Source organism: Pollicipes pollicipes, unplaced genomic scaffold (genome assembly GCF_011947565.3).
Source record: "Pollicipes pollicipes isolate AB1234 unplaced genomic scaffold, Ppol_2.1 Scaffold_6686;HRSCAF=7923_pilon_pilon_pilon, whole genome shotgun sequence".
Lineage (NCBI taxonomy): Eukaryota > Metazoa > Arthropoda > Thecostraca > Pollicipedomorpha > Pollicipedidae > Pollicipes > Pollicipes pollicipes.
In genome coordinates this window covers 8,915,407-8,934,978 of record NW_023596921.1, presented here as the reverse complement: position 1 = coordinate 8,934,978, position 19,572 = coordinate 8,915,407, and the positions used below count along the sequence as shown (strand labels likewise).

Below are 19,572 nucleotides of genomic sequence, written 5' to 3'. Positions count from 1 at the left end.
AAATCGTTTGAGTAACACGTATTTGAAAGAGATTAGGCTTCAGGACCTGGGGCTCAACGCCCCTCCCCTCCCCCGTGGTTGCCGCAAATTGACGCTCCTGAGTGTAACTAACGCGTTTACATTCCAATGGCGTTCAGGTGGACCGGACAAGCAAAACAATCAGAGTCAATGAACTGGTCTGACCTTGACCTGGTTTGACCTTGAAGTGAGCGGACATCAAACGCAATTCTTTACTAACAGTTTGGGATGGTTGTGGCGTGCAAGAACACACACGTTCATCTTGTCGCGACTGAAAAGCTACGTGAATATTCAAAGAGCCACAGGGCTTCTAAGCACGCTCCATAATTTTGAACAGCTTTCTACATTTAATGTCAGCCATGCCACGGACTTAACATTAAAGACGCATAGGTCGGACTGAGCAGGACCACCGACTGACTTTTGTGGGTTTTCCGACTCCATGACTGTGTCCTGAGAAGAGAACAGGGTTGTGGAGAACAGGGAAGGTCCTGTGCTCGGTTGCCGAAATACCCCAGATAGTACCAGGTTAGGCCGAACATTTTCTGACACTGTGTAAGCTGCGTTTGAAGTTTATTCCTCGAGACTGATACTTGACTAAATCTGCCTACCGACATCGAGGTATTACGTATGCGAGCCATGATTTCAATGTCGAACATCAGTAAGCCTGAACAAATCACAAGATCTCTCTTCCGGAAAATTATCTTGCTCCCAGGCGAATCAGGAGTGACCGCTGTTAGCCCGTCCTCCTTTACGATATTATTTGGCTCGGGCTCACCATAGCTGGTCGCGATTCGTGACATCAGCCATACACCTTTTGATAACAAACCACGCCGTTATTATTCTGCGTCGAAGATAGATGGCGATGATACCCAAGTTTCGACGTTCGTGCATGCCTGTCGGTTATCGCACGTCGAGAACCGTGTGGGGCCTCTGAACCATAGTTCAACACAATATCCTGTTTCACACCGCAGCACATGCAATGCGCAATAAATTCCATTCAGTGGTGCAACAAGACACGGGATGTAACGCGTTATGACATTTCAATCCTATCTCAATGGTCGGGAAACAGCGGCAAGGCTTCGAAGCTGTTGCCGATAATTGACGACAAAAACGGTTACACGCCGGCGCCAGCATTCCCTTCGGTGTCTCGCACGTGACCCTGACGTACCTGCAGGAACGGGGAGACATTGGCGCCGTATAGCTGGATCATGCAGAGGTTGGATATGGTATCGATGACGCCCATGAAGAGGCCCATGGCGGCCAGGTCGAGCGCCAGCACGGGCAAGCTCCAGCACTGGGGCACTAAGCTCAGCGTCACTGCCAGCATCAGCAGCGACACCAGCATGGCGCCGTGGGCCGACACCCTGCAACGTCCGCAGCTGTCAGTTGCCCGGCCTGCACGCGGGGAGCCGCGACGTTGCGGCAGCGGCAGCAGCGGCACGACCGCCCGCCGTACACACCGGCAAACGATACCTGCAACACCGACTGCCGTCAGCTGGCGCGCCCGAGAGCCCAATAGGCAACAAAAACAACCGGCGGTGATCAGCCGCCTCGGCCATGCCGGATATCACTTTGTCTTGGGCGAAGAAGGGGGAGAGTGTGACTCACTGCTCCCCATATGACATCTCACGCCCTGCCCCACGCGGAGAAACGGCTCCTGGGCAGCGTGCGACGATCACTACCCTATCACGCGCGGGGCGGCTCCGGCACGGGGCGACACGGAGGAGAAAGATACACAAACACATACAGATGCAGAGGAGGTGCAGTGCAGGACAAAGAGCGCGAGAGCGAGTGCGCTGATTTCGTTCCTCATCTCAAGCCTTTGGATGGCAGATAGCTTGGCAGCGAAAGCACTGGCCTCTCCCCACGGGGAAGTACAGTGTGCTCCGGGAGCACGTGCTCAGGAACACGTGCTCCGGACTGCGAAAGCACCACGAAGGGCGCCTCTGATCAGGGAGGGGCACAGTCCATCCCTCCCCCCCCCCCCGTCAACAAGGACGTCAGAGTTCTGGCCGAGTTCCACACATGAGACCGCATCAGCACACACACATCTCCATCTGTCGCGGTCTGCCGCCAACGAATTCGACCACTCGACGACCAGAGCACCACACACACGTCGCACAGACATATAATGTGCGAGCCCCAGAGACTCCGAGCCACCGCCAGCCCCCCGCCGAGTCGGCCCTCCCGTCGACTCGTCTGTGCCGCCGTCACGTCCTGCGAAGCTGCACGTCGGCCAGCATGCTGATGCTACGAGCGGCCGCCGTGGGCTCGCCACCGCGCTGGACCTCCCTGAGGCACTGTCAGGATCTGTCGCACTTCCAGCGTAGGTGACTTCCGATGTTGGAAGTCACTGCTGAGAGCTGAGAACCCACAGCTGGCCACGACTTGAAGCGGCTTGCATCACAGAGCCATTTACGTCGAGTGTCACTCGGAAGGTTCGAGTTGTTCCGAGAGATTTCATTTGCTCGCAGGTGGACTAAGTTGGGAAGAAAAGCTCCCGTAAGGACACCCACGTCATCCGGGTCACGGTGTTCAGCCGCAAGAGTCGCCGAGGTCGAGCAGATAAAGCTTTATGGCGCGCCAGAAGCGGCAACCAAGTAAGCAAGGCGGGCTTATATCCACATTAGTTTTGATTGTGTCTTTAATGACTATCGGTGATGCGATCCAGCGGCAAGCATCAGCCGTGTGATCGGTCACAACCCGAGTCGTTAAAATGGAGTGGTTGTGGGCACGGCGGGGCAGTGATCAGTACTGAGCTAAACTGGGTTCTTGTGGTGGTAACCAATCCGAATTATCTCGCCGACCGAAGTCTTCGCAGACAGCGACCACCTGTAGCCGGCCTCGTGAACGAAAATAGCACCTTTCACAGCTTTTGTCGCCTGAATGATATTGGTCGGGAGGTGGTTAAATGGTTTGCGATATATTGATCTTAAGTCATTGGTGAGTGGGACAAATTATGCAAACCAAGCGCTCTCCGTGACATTTCCAATTTACAAACACAATGAAGTTGCCGTCTTACTTTATGAGCCAGCCACTGGCCGGTGCTTCAGCTGAGTAGCAAGTGCTGTTCGCGTCCGTGAGGCCGGCTGGACCGCAGTGGGCCACCGCACAGGCCGCAACGGGCGCCGCGCCACGATGCACGACTCAGTAAACCCACGCCGCCACTGATCCATCGATTCTCGGGACCGAAACTCACCGACTACCCATGCGGCTGACGCCTGCCCGTCAGTCCCTGCGACTGACGCCCTGCTGAATAACCCTAGGTCTGACGCCTGCTGAATGGTACTTGGACCGCGGTTTACTGAATGTTCATGGGACTGACGTCAGCTGACTATTCCTGAGACTGACGCCTGCTGATTGTTCCTCGGACCGACGCGCACTGAATGCTCCTTGCGACTGACGCCTGCTAAATGACCCTAGGTCCGACGCCTGCTGAATGGTACTTGGACCGCGGCTTACTGAACGTTCATGGGACTGACGTCTGCTGATTGCTCCTAAGACTGACGCCTGCTGAATGTTCCTAGGACTGACGCCTGCTTATTGTTCCCAGGACTGACGCCCGCTGAATGCTCCCAGGACTGAGGCCTGCTGAGTGTTTACCCCGCTCTTAACTGATTCTGGTCAGTGCTGGTAAAAAGGACACCACACAGAACGCGATGGCACAACAACGCACACAGCATGCGGCAATGTGACCAGGATGCCGAGACGATCCCCAACCCGTTAAGGAAACACCGCGGTATAGAGCGACCATCCCTGCCCGCAGACCGCCGCCCGCTGTCGCCGAGGAGAACACGTGATACCGTCACCGGCGCCACTGCATTATGCCGATGGCCATCAGTAACGGATGTGGTGACGGGTGGCCAAGTCGCTCCACAGGATCGCAGGACAATTTGTCCGCTCCGCCGGCGCGTCAGCACACGTTCATCAACCGACCGGTGCACTGGAAAGACCCCGTCGCGGCGGATGGTCCGCGGGAGACGACGCGTCGAGAGGCCGGTACTGACTACAAGGGGACGTCACTGCCACCGGCACAGGGTGCTCCGAGGACTCACTGACGTTGGCACAGAGCGATTGGGAGGAGATCACTGCCGCGCCGGCGCGGTATGGGCGTGAGGAGACGTCACTGATGCTGACACAGAACGACCGCGAGAAGACGCCACTGATCCCAGCACGGTCGGTCCTGAGCAAGCGTCATTGGCATCAGAACAGGACGATTCAAAAGAGATGTCACTGACGCTGGCACATAATGGTCCCGAGGAATAGGACACCATGCTCAGACGGCCGGCTCTCCCTCCCTCTGTAACCGCTCTCTCAGCTGCCCCTCCCCACTGCCTCCCTCAGTTCCCTGCACCTCTCCCCGCCTCTCCCGCCCCAGAGCTCCTTGCGCGACTCCCAGTGACGCATCCCAGACGGCACCGCCAGCGGCGCTGGACGCCTGCCGCTCCCGGCCGGTGCCGGCCGGCTGGCGGCCAGATTGCCAAACGAGCGGCGGCGGGGCGGGGTCGGGGCCGGGCTGCTAGACTGGAGCAGCTCTGCGGCCACCCGACGCCGAATCTGCGGATCAATAGCGGCCGGCCGGCGCCCGGGCCCGACCCCGCGCCCCGCCGGCCGTCGGGCAGACCGACACAGAGATCAGACACGGGCCGACGGGCGCGGACGAGATGATCATCTGCTCGGCGCTCCGTAACACGGGGGCGGAACGGTAGCGGCGGCCTCACACGCGGCACATTGCATTGCGCTGGGTTATGTCAGCCATAAAGGATGATGAGTCAGTTCAGTCTGTTTACGATGATGCTTCGATGGTGCAATGGTAGCCGTGTCCCGGGAAGTGACCGGCGTGGGGTGCGAGTCGCGTCGAGTGCATCACAAACATACGTAGTGCGCCACTCAATACAACGGCTGTGATAAATAAAGGCGACAACAAACACAAGGCCGCAGAAACAACCCATACGTTCTGTCCCGATGGCTTCAGATGCGCACGTCACCTCTTTGCCCGTGACAAACATTGACAACACTATATACTTTATTGCCTCAAACGGTTCTAAACATATTATTTTTTGGTTCAACGCATGCTTTATTTCAAAACGTTACTTTCTAGCTAGCTAAATTTGCGTGTTCCTATAATCCATACGGGCAGCTTTCTTTTATCGGTCGGCTTCTCTTTGCGTTGTAATATAGCCGCGGTGCTTTGGCTTGAACACTGGCTTTGTGAGGTTAGCTAGAAGGCCGCATAACGGAATCCCAGCAGCTATAATGTTTGTGAGTGTTATCGGCCGCCATAACGCCTGTTACAGTTATGACAGTGCCTTAGGTTACAGCGTTTTGATGCTATCATCGTAAACAGGAACACGAGAAAAACAGAAAATTACGCAAGATCTGCCAGACTCCACTGCATGACGCTTCCGTCTTTGCATTTTTCGGTTGGGCACTGAAACTGTCAAACGCTGTCTGGTGTGACTTGGTCGTAGAAATTTGCCTTTGTTACTAAGTGTATATCTGAGCTGTTCTTTTGGAGTCATAGCTTTCTCCTCGTTCTCGAAAGGTTCGAAAACTTGTTTCGTGCCTGTCATTAAAATGACACATGTCAAGCTGCCCATCCTGTTTGCGACAATTATCAACTTCTGAGTAACCCTAAGTCGATTATCGACACATCCACATCCCTCCACAGCTGTCAGTGACCTCTTGTTAGACACATTCTCATTAAAACCACATCTCTTGACGACAGGCTGGCCCGGGTATGTGCACACGCTGAGCGTGCTCGCTAAGTACCCAGCAGTGCGGCGAATTCCCCCGGCCATCAGCTCCCGCGTACCAAACCCAATCGGCACGCATGCCGCTCGCACGCGCGGTACGCATGCCTTGTGGTCCCGGCAATACGCAGTGACCGACGCACGCCGCGCCTCACCGGGTGAGGGGACTCACCGACGCTCCGGTGTCCGGACACGCGTGCAGTGAGCAGTGACCGACGCACGTCGCGCCTCACCGGGTGAGGGGACGCACCGACGCTCCGGTGTCCGGACACGCGTGCAGTGAGCAGTGACCGACGCACGCATGCGCGCGAGTAACGACGTCGGACGGAACCCCTTCACACTCCAAACGCCACCACTCACAAAAATGGAAGGTTAACCCAGTGATGCATAAATCCTTTTATTGGGTAATAATGCATGCAACCGTAATGATGCATCTACCACCCCAGCAGCTGCTACGGCGGATTTCTCAGGTGCGTTGGGTAGCTCAGTTAACACGCTCCGATGCCTATTGTGAACCGGACCAGCAATGCATTTTGCAATTTATCGTTTGACGATGTGCGCAGTGCTGACGGACTAACGAACGCGGAAATTTTTGAAGTCGCAGTTCGGGGGCGTTTTTACTTTCGTTTCTTTCATTTCCAAGAATTTATGACGACAATGATATCATACAATCGACATATCCATGCACAAACCGCTGCAGATATCATATTGGGCGCCCACCGAATGCCCGTGGCATACTCGACGCTCCGAACAACCAACCCCCACCGGATACCAAGCATGCAACCTTCGTCCGCCGGAACCGACGCCGACCCTGCCGCCCGAGACGGTTAGTGCGCGGCGCCGGGCCGTGTCCCGGGTCCGTCCTCATGCGCCCGACACGCGGCTGCGTCACTCCACTCACCTCCAGTCGCGCTCGGCGCTCGCGCAGCCCGGCAAACACGACAGACAGGGCAACATCGACCGGCCGTCCATAATTCTTAAACAAACGGGAGACGCGCCATCAGCTCGTGCGGGAGAGGCGGCCGGTGCGGCCCGGCTCGCTGCCCGATGGAGAACCGGGGCAGGCTTCTACGGGGGAAGACGAGGCGCGGCAGCGACCCAGCCGGCTCGAGCGGTGTCACGGGCTCCTCGGGTGTGGGAGCCACGGCCTGAGGATCCGCTACTGGCTTCCAAGCCACGTCACTGTGCGTTCTCAAGAGGCGCACAGAGATGAGTCAAACGACGGCGTGCTGTTCGGTATCACTCACCTTGGGTGCCGACGTTGCAGCTCTATTAAATCTCGCGCCAGAAGCAGGCAACGAAGCATTACAACGCGAGGAGCAAACTTGTGCAGTCGCTCCAGCCCACCAAATGACCAAGCGTAGTGAATTTATTGCGCGAGTCAATAGGGTTAGATGGCATGACTGCTCAAAACAGACCGCAAAACATCCACTCCAAGTAAACATGACGTAAATAAATACGATTTCGTAACTGAAAATGGGATATTTGCGCACGAGTTTGATAGCCTTAGCCTGAAGCCGCCACAGATTATTGCCGCAGCGCGCCGGCCGTTCCTGCAGCGCCCGACAGTGGTGGGGAGGGGGGGGGGGGGGAGCTGACGGAGAGCACGACGCCCGACCTGTCGCTCGTGACAGCCGCACAGATGGCGCGGCCCTCAGGCCACGACGCGGCGGAAAACACAAAGCAAGACACCAGACCATGTCGCGTCGTCCGCACCTCGCCGGACGCCAAAACCTCCTGCATCTGGCACAGGTTTGTGAAGTCCAGACAGCCAAAGTCCAACAGCGGCAGCGACTGGGGCAGTATTCATCCTTCGGATCCGGCACTCGGCACCCGATGCCAGACACCCAATACCCGGGTCCCGAGCCTCGGCCACCCGGGCCCAACCCACCCGGGCCTGACCCACCCAGGCCTGACCCAGCCGGGCCTGACCCACCCGGGCCTGACCCACCCGGGCCTGACCCACCCGGACATAACCCACCCGAGCCTGACCCACCCGGGCCTGACTCAACCGGGCCTGACCACCCGGGCCTGACCCACCCAGGCCTGACCCAACCGGGCCTGACCCACCCGGGCCTGACCCGCCCGGGCCTGAACCACCCAAGCCTGACCCACCCGAGCCTGACCCACACGGGCCTGACCTACCCAAGCCTGACCCAACCGAGCCTGACCCACCCAGGCCTGACCCACCCGGGCCCGGCCGATGTTGCCACTCGTCAGGCCAGCTGGCCGCGGCACCGGCGGACAGATGCGTGCGCCTGTGCGTGGTCCGCCTGCGGGCCGGCGCGGCCTCACGCACTGACACGTCCCAGCCGGCTCGCACACGGAGCCAGCTGGTCGTCCGCCCGTGCCGCAAGACAGCTGATGACGCGGCAGGGGCGGCGCAGGCCGGCGGCCGCCTAACCGGAGGGTCGTTCTGAGTGATGACTGCGCGCGGCAGAGGCGTGAGCGTTCACCATTCCAATGAGCTCAAACCAGCGGGCTCAAGGTAGCCACCGATACGCCCTCAGGAACATGTGGTGGCATGACAGATAATGCCAGTTTTTTTGGCGGGGAGATCGAAAGAAGCGATGGCAGATGAGCGTATGTCGCCATGTCGACGACGCCAAAACATAACGCCACTGATAAGGTTCCTTCTACCAACGCTTCGGTTCTACTGCGGTTCGGAACTTTTGGGGCAGCTTCGAAGATGGTGCAAGATTGGAGCGTTTGCTAAAGGCCATAGACCTATGTCCGGAATTTTAATTTTGGTCGATAAACATATTTCTCGCCGCTTTTGAGAGCCCACGTTCTAAGATGACATTCCCATTAGAGGCATCCCACGTAGATGGGTGAATATAAGTTGAGAGTTATACGCTTGTAAAAAGAGTTTCGCGACTGCCGTGATGCAAAGGAGGTGTACTTATTTAGAGCCCATAGGTAACAAACCCTCTATCGATTATTTGTATACATTACGATGCGCGTTGGCTTAGGCACGTCAGTATGGAATACTCATCCCATCAATTCCCCACATGTTTCGTGCTGTTAGGTGCCGTCACCCCTCCACCTAATTGCCAGGCTCCTCCTGATCCAAAACAGTTCTCCCATAGTTTCCAGCGTGTGCCGAACAATTGTCACGACCCTTCCCAGCGCAGGTGCCGATGACGAACTGACATTTTCACGCTTTATAAGCCTTGAGACGTTGGCTAACTGGGGGACGCAAGCGTCAAAGAAACCCTGTTGACGCTTTGCCCAGGACCCTTATGGCCTATTCCACACAATATAATACAAACTGCACTAATTTTCCTGAGAGCTCGTGGGTTCGATTGCAAGTCGTTGCAGCTATTTTACGCATACGATGTACCTCGACATTGAGATCGCCCAGCCGTCGTAACTGGCAACCGCGTCATTGCTGTCAAGCGCACCTTACGCCTTAACGTAACGCCACTGCACGGAGCCGACGTTTCGCATCGCTCCGCAGTTGAAAGACGCCACAAGCCACAGGCCAAGTATCAGAGCGACCCAATCACCACAGATCTCCTAGCGGAGTTTACCAAGGCCTGACAGGCGCTTCCAAAGTACATTATTTACAAATCGATGCAAAAATTTGAATTAAAAAATTGTGCGACACTTACACTGCTCAAGTTTCCTTTCCAAATTTTCATGTTTAAATGTTCGATGTTTGCTTTGGTCGACTGGTGGTAGCCATTCTCTGGCAATACAGCACAGGGTACTGAAGCATTGAGCACTGAAGCTCCGTGGCACATACCACGACGGGCCTTAGCTGGGGGATATGGCAACGTCCGAAAAGCGACCGAACCAATCCCTTCATCAGGGTTCATTCTCTTGCGATAACACCGTTACCCCACTGCCCACCAAATCCCGACGTTGCCACCCAGCGTCGTGACGGGAGATAAGAAGGACGGCAGCTCGGATGAGGTCGCCATTTGTCGGACGGGAGAAGGGTTCGTTACGTAAGGGCGTGAGTAAATATAGCCGCCATCACTCTTCAACACGTCGGCAGAGCTGAGGCGAACCGAGCAGGAGTTAATAGTCCCGTTTTAGGCGGAGCTCCATGCTGAACTTTAATGGGAAGTTTTAAGCAGGTGCGGATTCAATGGAGGTACGGAGGTCATGACCCGCGTGGTAAAAAAAATCATTTGGCTTGGTATTCGGCGAATTTGAGAGGCGTTTGGAACTTAGCCCCCCCCCCCCCCCCCGAGATTTGACTAAACATCTACCCTTGGCCTTACATTGAATGCTAGCTGACTGAGTGATTGAGTACCTGTTTTGCAGCTCGTTGGGTTGATCGTTTACACGAGCCTTTAACCAGCAGCTTATGATGGTCATTTGACCAGCAGCTGCACAGCCGATGCCAACCGATCCCAGGGAAATCTGCGCGATATTTCATATGGTCGATATCCAGAGCCGGCAGCACCTCGTCCCACCCAGTCGCCATAGATGTGGCTATCGTGCTGACAAAAGATCACAGAGGTACACGGCGGTAGTCGAGTCGCGCCATCCGTCACGACTCCACTGACGTCATCCATTCTTACCGTCCACGGTCAGATGCAGCTACTGCTGACCCGCCTGTCCAGTTCCACCGCGGCCGATGGATGGCGACTACTTCGGCCATCTTCATCCCCCCTCAGCTGGCTACTGCAGCCTTTCCGTGCCCCTTGTCCGCCGGCTGCTGTGTCGAGCGGCCGGCCGCTGTGTGTGGCCGGCAGTGCGCTATCAGTCGGCGTCAGAGGCCGCCCAGCCGTACACTGCGCCCTGCCGTACACTGTTCGTCGTTGACCGGCGCTGACTCACCTCTGCACCAGCACGCCTCCGACGATGGGACCGGCGCTGACTCACCTCTGCACCAGCACGCCTCCGATGATGGAGCCGACGCTGACTCACCTCTGCAGCAGCACGCCCCCGATGATGGGACCGGCGCTGACTCACCTCTGCACCAGCACGCCTCCGATGATGGAGCCAATCAGCGTAAACAGAGCCTGCGCGAAGAACACCCAGCTCATGGTGCGGAGCGGCGTCTCGGTCCGGCAGCCTGCGGGCACGGCGACGGTCAGGCGACAGGTCAGGCGACAGGTCAGGTGACAGGTCAGGTGACAGGTCGGACGGGACGTCAGGAGACAGATCAGGAGACAGATTAGAAGCAAGGTCAGAAGACAGGTCAAAAGGCAGCTCAAAAGACAGGTCAGAGGACAGGCCGGACGAAACTTTCAAAGGCGGGTCAGAAGAAGGTAAGGAGACAGGTCAGGAGACAGGTCAGGCGACAAGTAAGGTGACAAAGCAGACGGTAGCAGCACTACTCACAGATCCACCCGCTGGTATCAGCTGTGTACACAGGCAACAGAATATCACGTTTTGCGCCCACAAACACACATCTATTTGTATTGCTTTAATTTCCCGCATATTTGACAACGCGGTGCCGGAACTGACTTCAAAGGAATTTAGACTGACTCTCAGATCAGTCAGGTCAGAAGACCTGTCCAGTACATCCATCAGCATACTGGCCAAATATAACGCCGGGACTTGTGCTGTATTCCGTTTTGAGGAAATTGGTTCAGACTCCGATGTGCAATGTACTGGCCATTTCGGATCTTAGCTTCAATCAGCGCAACAAAGCGTTGAAAAAAAATTCACTCCGAACCAAGGAAAGATGAGTTAACTTCGGCGTCGATTTCGTTGGCATGACAACAGTCCATGACACAATTCGTTGCACAAACGCTGAAAAGCGCACATTGACCATTCGTTTCCACAATACGCCAGCTCACACCGAGTGCTCGATTCGCTGCACATGTACCGCTGTCAGAATACGTAAGTGAGTTGCCATTTACTTTCAGGTTGACTTGTCGATGACTCCAGCTGATTCAGAAGACTGAACTTCGAGGCCAACTTACCGATATTCCAAGGAATCGAAAACGTCCCATCGACAAAAATGGGCCTAAATTCGTTGTCGTCTCTGCCACCATATGAAACCAAGCTGAAGTCTAGGTGTAGGAGCGAATGCTCTCAGTTGCAGAAGCTACCGCCATCAGGAGCCGGAGCAGGAGCAGGAGCAGGAGCAGGAGCAAGAGCGTTCCGCCCCGGGACAGAAGTCTCACCGAGGTCGTCCAGCGTCGGACCCAGGAACGCCACGCACATGCCGAACGACCAGAAGACGAAGCAGTACGTGATGGTGACGTGCCAGTTCTGCAGGAACATGGACCAGAACTGCACCCGCTTCTCAGCTGAAACACGAGGAAACGGCATTTCAGGCAATACACTGGCACAGTCTGTGGTGTTAACTTTAACCATGAAGTTAATCTCGATAGCTCAGTCGGCTACAGCGACGATGTTCAGACTCGCTGAACCATCGCGAGGGGGTCTCGGATCATTTAATGCGCTCGCTTTTTGCTCCTAATTGGAATAACCTTCGGCCGGTGGCAGCTGCGGGGTTAAAGGTCAGGTGATGTCAGAGAGCAGGACGAGCCTTGCCAAACATTGAGGTACGTCATGCTTTCGCCTAAAAAAACTGTTATTGACAGGGGATTTCACGAGGGGATGTAGGAGTTTGTATTCACGCAGCAAGTAATGCTGAGCGTGGTCGCTGTTTTAAGAAATCCATCCGGTCAAAAAGTTTGGATTATTTCATAACTTTACTACTTCTATCGATATCATCTATTACATCGGACAAGACATGCAAAGAAAGTGTAGACACCGAACAAAGTGACTAGACATAAGTACTCCGCAAGAAAATTTCCGCAAGAATAGATATCGCCGCATTTGTAAACCAACGTCATCTGCTTAGTTTCGCGATCATTGTGATCATTGTGATGTGAACATTGTGATCATTTCTCGAGAGATAAGCGTGCACAATGCTGGAATCAGTACAGCCTCAGCACGTTAAACTGGGTGTTATGAACTTGAAAACCGAAATATTCAGACCAGTTGTATGCGTTATATAACTAATTTTAATGGCAATCGATACAACAAATGTTCTGCATTTAGCAGGACATTTCTCCGTGCCCTTGCGCTCTTTCCACCTCAGTATGGACACCATGGCTGTATGTACATACACTTTTTTAAGCTGCTAGTTTCCGCCCAACATCCCGACTTGTCGCCAACACATGACTCGCACACTTGCCAGATTTCTCTCCCTTCCTTCTCATCTCCTCGCCTCCTCATCCGGACCATTAAGGAGAGCTTGGCCATAGCCCCTGCTATGCTGCTAGCAAGGGAGTTGCTGAGCAACAGCAACTCCCCTGCTGACTGAGCAGGAGCTGAGAGCTGAGTTGAGTTGAGAGCTGGAGTTAGGCGGCTGGGCAGCAGCAGGTCACTCGTATGGGACCGCCGCCACGTCTCGACCGTAGCCACTCCCTAATTCGAGCCCAGCCCCGCCGCCCCACTAGTATTTCATCCCATCAAGCAATGAGGCCACGTCCCGGCCCCGGGCGCCGCCGGGATTACTCGCCCCCCCTCCCTTCCCCCACCGCCGACCACGGGGCTGGCCGATTCCTGGGCTCCGCTGGTGGGCGCCCTGCGGCCGCGAGGTCCGCCACTTGCCGCCACCCGTAGTGGTGGAGCGTGGAGAGTACATTGTCTGTGGCATGCTACAGTGGTGTAAGTGAAGGGAAGAGGCAGAGCAAGAGGCAAGAGCAAGAGCAAGAGCATCGAGCAAGAGCAGAGCAAGAGCAAGAGCAAGAGCAAGAGGCAAGGACAGAGCAAGAGCAAGAGCGAGAGCGAGAGCGAGAGCGAGAGCAAGAGAGAGAGAGAGAGAGGGAACAGAGGATAGAGAGAGAGAGAGAGAGGAAGAGAGAGAGAGGAGATAGATGAGAGAGAGAGAGAGATGAGAGAGAGAGATGAGTAGAGGAGAAGACGAGAGAGAGAGAGAGAGAGAGAGAGGAGAGAGAGGAGAGAGAGAGATAGAGGAGATAGACGAAGAGGAGAGATGAGAGAGAGAGAGAGAGAGAGGAGAGATAGAGGAGAGAGTCAGAACTCCGCCCACAGTCTCGCTATCAGTGTAGAAAGAGAGTTAATTTCCTTGAAAGGGATTTGGGCATGTCTTATGATTGATGAGGTGCCTTTAAAAATGGTCACATCCCCATCCCAAATCCCCGTTGACCACACGGGGATTTTGAAAGTCAGTATCTCAGAATGATTGCACTTCATGTAAATGTCACGAACCGTCGTGTGGTCACACTTGCTAATGGGTTTCAGTTATTGGTTGTCACCAGTGCATTTGACGTGTTTGTATACATAACGTAGCCCTCTTTCGACTATATCTGCAGTGTTCATCGGCTTCTTTAAGAGAGGACGACGCCTTTAGCCGTGGAATCATAGTTGGATTGTTGACTGAGCTGCCGGTTCAGTTGTTGGCGAATTTCCTGGTCACCCTCGTTACCTCGATTGCTTTCATTTATCTTGTGAATCGGAGTCGGAGTTGTCGGAGTTGAACCTATGTAGCCCCAAAACGCATCGACTCCAAGACCGTTATTACCGATAATAACTTCACTTCTACTGGACCACTGTTGTCGACTCCATCAGAATCCATTCCAGAATTGATCCAGATTCTTTTGAGCTAGAATTGGAGTTGACTCAGAGACATGCAGTGCGGCATGCAGTCAGTGGTGGAATAAAACCGCGCGCTGCGAGTTTGAGTGAAGTGTAATGTGAAGTACCGGTGAAGTGGTATCCAACCCGGGTCGGACGAGACCAGATCAAAAGTAGCCTGAGTGACATGAGTCCAGACAACAAATTCTGTTCGAAGCGGACATCCGAACACAGGCGGACATCTCAGGAGTTGCAACGGGCATTCCCACGGCTGCTCATCGGATTCCCAGCTGGGGCAGTGAGCCAGCAGGGGCATTCCTGGCCTGGCGTTGGGCGCACCGGGCGCCGAGTCCTGCAGCGTCCCTCGCGTTCGCACGACGCCGGGCTCGTCGGAGACCGAGTCCTGCAGCGTCCCTCGCGGTCGTGCGACGCCAGGCTCGTCGGGGACCGAGTCCTGCAGCGTCCCTCGCGGTTGTGCGACGCCAGGCTCGTCGGGGACCGAGTCCTGCAGCGTCCCTCGCGGTCGTGCGACGCCGGGCTGGTCGGGGACCGAGTCCTGCAGCGTCCCTCGTGGTCGTGCGACGCCGGGCTCGTCGGGGACCGAGTCCTGCAGCGTCCCTCGCGGTCGGCCAGCGTCGTTGACGGGTCGATCGGCGCTCTGCTCGCCGCGGGCCGACACATTGGCGCACCACGGCACCTCATATGGGCGACGGGGCGCCGCTCCTCCAGCCGTGCAGCAGAGCAATATCGCGCCACTCCTCGCCTCAGATCAACTCGGCCCGGACCCAGCCGCCCGAGCTACCGAGCTTCGCAGCGAGCATATGTCCTGCGAAGTGGCCGTCTGAAGTCGAGGCATCGTCGCCCATACAGACTGTATGCAGCCTGCCGCTGGGTGGAGGAGAGAAGGACTTCCAAAGGTTGAGTGCAAACCGTTAAGGATGATGCGTAGTCATCACGGTTCAGCCAGCGAGAACGGTGGCTGATGCGGTTTCACGGAACGGTAGATGAATAATTCTGGACCGCGTCTGTTGTTACGTTTCTCTGAGTCTCTTTCTAAGACTGTGGTGAAGTCATGGGCAACAATGGAAAGGTGCCAAATAAACATAATGCCCATTGCTGGGATTCTGAGTTCGAACGTCATGGGGGAAATGAAGCTGAATCCACTCATCTCGGGCATAAGCGTCCGATCCCCTCAGCCGTTGACGACGGCTCTTCTTCGACCAATTGAGCAGCTCCTTACGCTAACTTTTCCGTAGTACTTCATGCTAATGGGTGTCAGCCAATACACGAAGTCCTGGTCCTGGTTTCGCCAACCAACCAGCCAAACCAGCAGCCAAACCAGCAGCCAAACCAGCAGCCAACCAGCCAAACAGTTCGGCAACCAGCCAAACCAAGGTCTGTTTTCGTCAGTGTAGCACCTTGACTAGCTCTAAGCTCTAACCAGTGTCATCTGAGTTGTAGTGGTTACAGAAACTGGGCCCATGTAGGCTCTGAACAAACAGGGTCTAATCAGGACAGCCATGACTCAGGCCCCGACACCGTCGGGTCGACTAGATCACTCCAGACTCAGATCCTGCCGTACCTGGATCCCAGATCCAGTGGTACCCGGATCCTAGATCCCACATCCGGCAGTAACCTGGTCCCAGATCACATACCCAGCGGTATTCGGATAGGCCTAGGCCCAACAGACCCAAACAGACTCAAACAAAACGTGATCGGAGTGACGCAGGTTCGCACGACCGAGACAGCCCGGGGCAGACCCGGATCCACCAGGCTGGCCACCAGACCCAGACAGCCCGGGGCAGACCCGGACCCACCAGGCTGGCCACCAGACCCAGACAGCCCGAGGTCCACCCGTGACCCGCCAGACTGGCCACCAGACACAGACAGCTCGAGGCCCACCCGGGACCCATCAGACTGACCCCAGGCCCATACCACCCCGTGTCCACCACCGATGGGCAGCCCGGGCGCCGGCCCGCTCGGGCCCGACTCGCTTACGGGGCACGATGAAGAGGCTCTCCTCCTGCGGCCGGCAGGTGTACGGCAGCTGGGCGTAGTCGAGCGGAGGCCGGGCGGGCGGCGCGGCCGGCGCCGGTGGTCCGGCCGGCGCCGGCAACGCGGCGTCAAACGACGACGCCATCGCCCCGTCGACAGACGACACCCGCGGCGGCAACGACAGACGACAGGCCAGCACCTGAGCACTGAGGCCAGCAGCGAAGCCCGGCAGCCGTGGCGACGAAGAGCACGAGTGTTGCCCTCAGTTCGGCGAACGCCACGCGGAGAGACGCCGTCCGGCGCAGACTCCGCACTCACCGACCGTCAGCGACCGGGCGGCCCAAGATACTGTCCGTGGTGTCGTCTGCGGTGCTGCCCGTGGTGTAGTGCCTGCGGTGCTGCCTGTGGTGCTGCCTGCGGTGCTGCCTGTGGTGCTGCGTGTGGTACTGCCTGCGGTGCTGTCTGCGTTCCGTTTGCAGTGCTGTCTGCTGTGCTCTAAGCAGTCTGCGTACTGATTTCTGTTGTACGTGTGCCGCCGGCTGTGTTTGTGATGTGCCCCTGGTTGTGACTGTGATGTGCCACTGGCTGTGACTGTGATGTGCCCCTGGTTGTGACTGTGATGTGCCGCTCGTCACGCCGCCGCCGCGTCACCACCGCCGCTCGTCACGCCGCCGCCGCGTCACCACCACCGCTCGTCACGCCGCCGCCGCGTCACCACCACCGCTCGAGGGGGCGACTGAGACTGAGCAGCGGCCGGCTCTCCGACGCTCCCGGCTCCAGGCGACCTGCGCCGAACACTCCGGCGCCGTCCGATACAGTCGGCGTCAGGGCGGTGGTCCCGGACACGGTCACTGTCAGAGCGGCGGTCTCGGACACGATCACTGTCATCACTTTATGGAGCTATTTCGCATATACAGCGTGTGAGCCATAATTACATGAATTCAGCTACTTCACGTGAATCACAGCCATTTCATCGACTTCCGCGACCACCTGGGACAAACGGTCTGTCTGGCCGTGCCAGCGGATATGTCTGTAAGTGCCAACACCGACACCACGGAGCTGGCGACGTGGCGGCGGTTGTACAGGGCCTGCTTTGCGCACGGATGCAGACGAATCCAAGTGGCACATGAGCCATGCATGAGCTGCTTGCAGGAACGAAAGACTACCTCAACGTTGAGGTTGGATCAACAAACGCGTGCGAATACAGCGTTCTATTTCCAGAAGCACCAGACACGCTGCAACTGAGCATAGTTTACGTCCGCTTAATTTGGCAAGAGCTTGCACACAACGTGTTGAACCTCCTGAACCCATGGACTAAGCTCTCCATTAATGCTGCTGAGGTTCACTCCTTTTTTGGTGCTGTTTGATATATCCAAATACAATACCCGAAAGTTACTGTGGATCGCAGCCACTCCGGTGGTGGTTATGTCCATGGTACTTCTCCACGGAAGCGTACACCCCTGTGGTGTTGAAAGGTCTCTGAATGAACGAATACTACAGGTCTGCGCAGAAAAAAAACAAGAAGAGTGGGGAGAGAGAGGCATATCCCGCACTGGTCACAATCTAACAGGAAAAATAACTGGGTCGTAACGGCAACATACACTTCGTAAATAATGTCATCTCCTTACATTGGCCCACTGCCAAGGTGGACGCGACTGGGTAACAAGTTCACGTCGTTATCTTGATGCCATTCAGCGCCTCACAAGCCATAAAGATCAAAGCCTATACCTTTGCGGCATATCAGCATGTATTTCTTAACGAGCGCTTCCGTTTGACAGCTTGTGATTGACTGCCCACCAGGGCGCAGTTACACGTTCTAACTCAGCACACGCGGCTTTAAAAAGCGGGAGCGCGTCACCTTCCGAAATGGGCTCCGAGCTACTACTCCGACCGAGCTACTGGTCCGACTCAGAGCTGCTGGTCTGACTTAGATCTGCTGGTCTGAATCGGAGCTGCTGGTCTGACTTAGATCTGCCGGTTTGACTCAGAGCTGCCGGTCTGACTCGGAGCTGCTGGTCTGACTCGGAGCTACTGGTCTGACTCAGATCTGCTGGTCTGACTCAGATCTGCTGGTCTGACTCAGAGCTGCTGGTCTGACTCGGAGCTACTGGTCTGATTCGGAGCTACTGGTCTGATTCGGAGCTGCTGGACTGACTCAGAGATGCTGGTCTGACTCGGAGCTGCCGGTCTGACTCGGAGATGCTGGTCTGACTCGGAGCTACTGGTCTGACTCAGAGCTGCTGGTCTGACTCAGATCTGCTGGTCTGACTCAGAGCTGCTGGTCTGATTCGGAGCTACTGGTCTGATTCGGAAGCTGCTGGCCTGACTCAGAGATGCTGGTCTGACTCGGAGCTGCTGGTCTGACTCGGAACTACTGGTCTGACTCGGAGCTACTGGTCTGATTCGGAGCTGCCGGTCTGACTCGGAGCTACTGGTCTGACTCAGAGCTGCCGGTCTGACTCGGAGCTACTGGTCTGACTCAGGGCTGCGGGTCTCGGAAGGACGTCGCGTGATTGGAAAGTCGTTCCATGTGCACGACAGCCCTCATCCTGGCCTCTCCAACGTCCTGCTGTGGAGCAACAGACACGCTGGATGGGGGGGGGGGGGGGTGGCAGATGCGAGCCTACGGCACGCTGCCCAGGACTGGTATTCGTTTCTCAGTCTACTAGACGCCCTTGCACGCATTCACTGACTGGTTCACAAGCCCCCTTATCCTGACCCGCAAGAGTCTGCATCGACCGGGTGATATTTGCCGGGCGGGCCCACAGCAATCACCATGATTGCAGTGAGGTTTCTTCCAGTGTTGTCGCCGTTTTTTGCCCTTTCCTCATCCGCATGAAAGCAGGGTACAGAGTGTGCAGAAATAGCCGAGTTTGTATGCACAGGTCTAAACATACTCCGGGTACAGTGGTACTATGCTGCTAGAAGGAAGTTGACTCGCGGGAACAGTAAGCGAAGGATGAATGCACTGATTCACACTTTCATGCTAAGTAAAGTAACAGTTCTGAGAGCGTCGATCATGACATCCGTTTCCACGACTTGAGCCTGCACAACTTTTGAACAACTCGACTAACTCGGCACGTGCGCGCGCCCTCTTGACTAACAGGACGAACACAAGTGAGCCCCCTGAGGCGGTAAGTGGACAGTCATTGTTGACTTCAGGCCGTTCGGACATCTCCTCTATGCCATTTGCTATAATCATACGGTTGCTTCGTGTCGCCGGAGCCACCTCCGGCTGTCAACTGTGGGTGACGGTTAGCAAAACATGCTTCCGATGCCTTGACGT

General features: G+C 56.1%; 1 protein-coding gene across 1 annotated transcript in view; it reads right to left on the bottom strand.

The window, feature by feature from the left end:
- The window catches only part of LOC119108688 (major facilitator superfamily domain-containing protein 4A), a gene marked incomplete in the record, with an annotated part of 66,067 nt that overhangs the window by 11,761 nt on the left and 34,734 nt on the right, over positions 1 to 19,572 (bottom strand). The window contains 4 exon segments of the mRNA XM_037232315.1: positions 1,187 to 1,382; positions 6,673 to 6,747; positions 10,701 to 10,803; positions 11,864 to 11,989. Coding sequence (XP_037088210.1) covers positions 1,187 to 1,382; positions 6,673 to 6,747; positions 10,701 to 10,803; positions 11,864 to 11,989 — 500 coding nt within the window.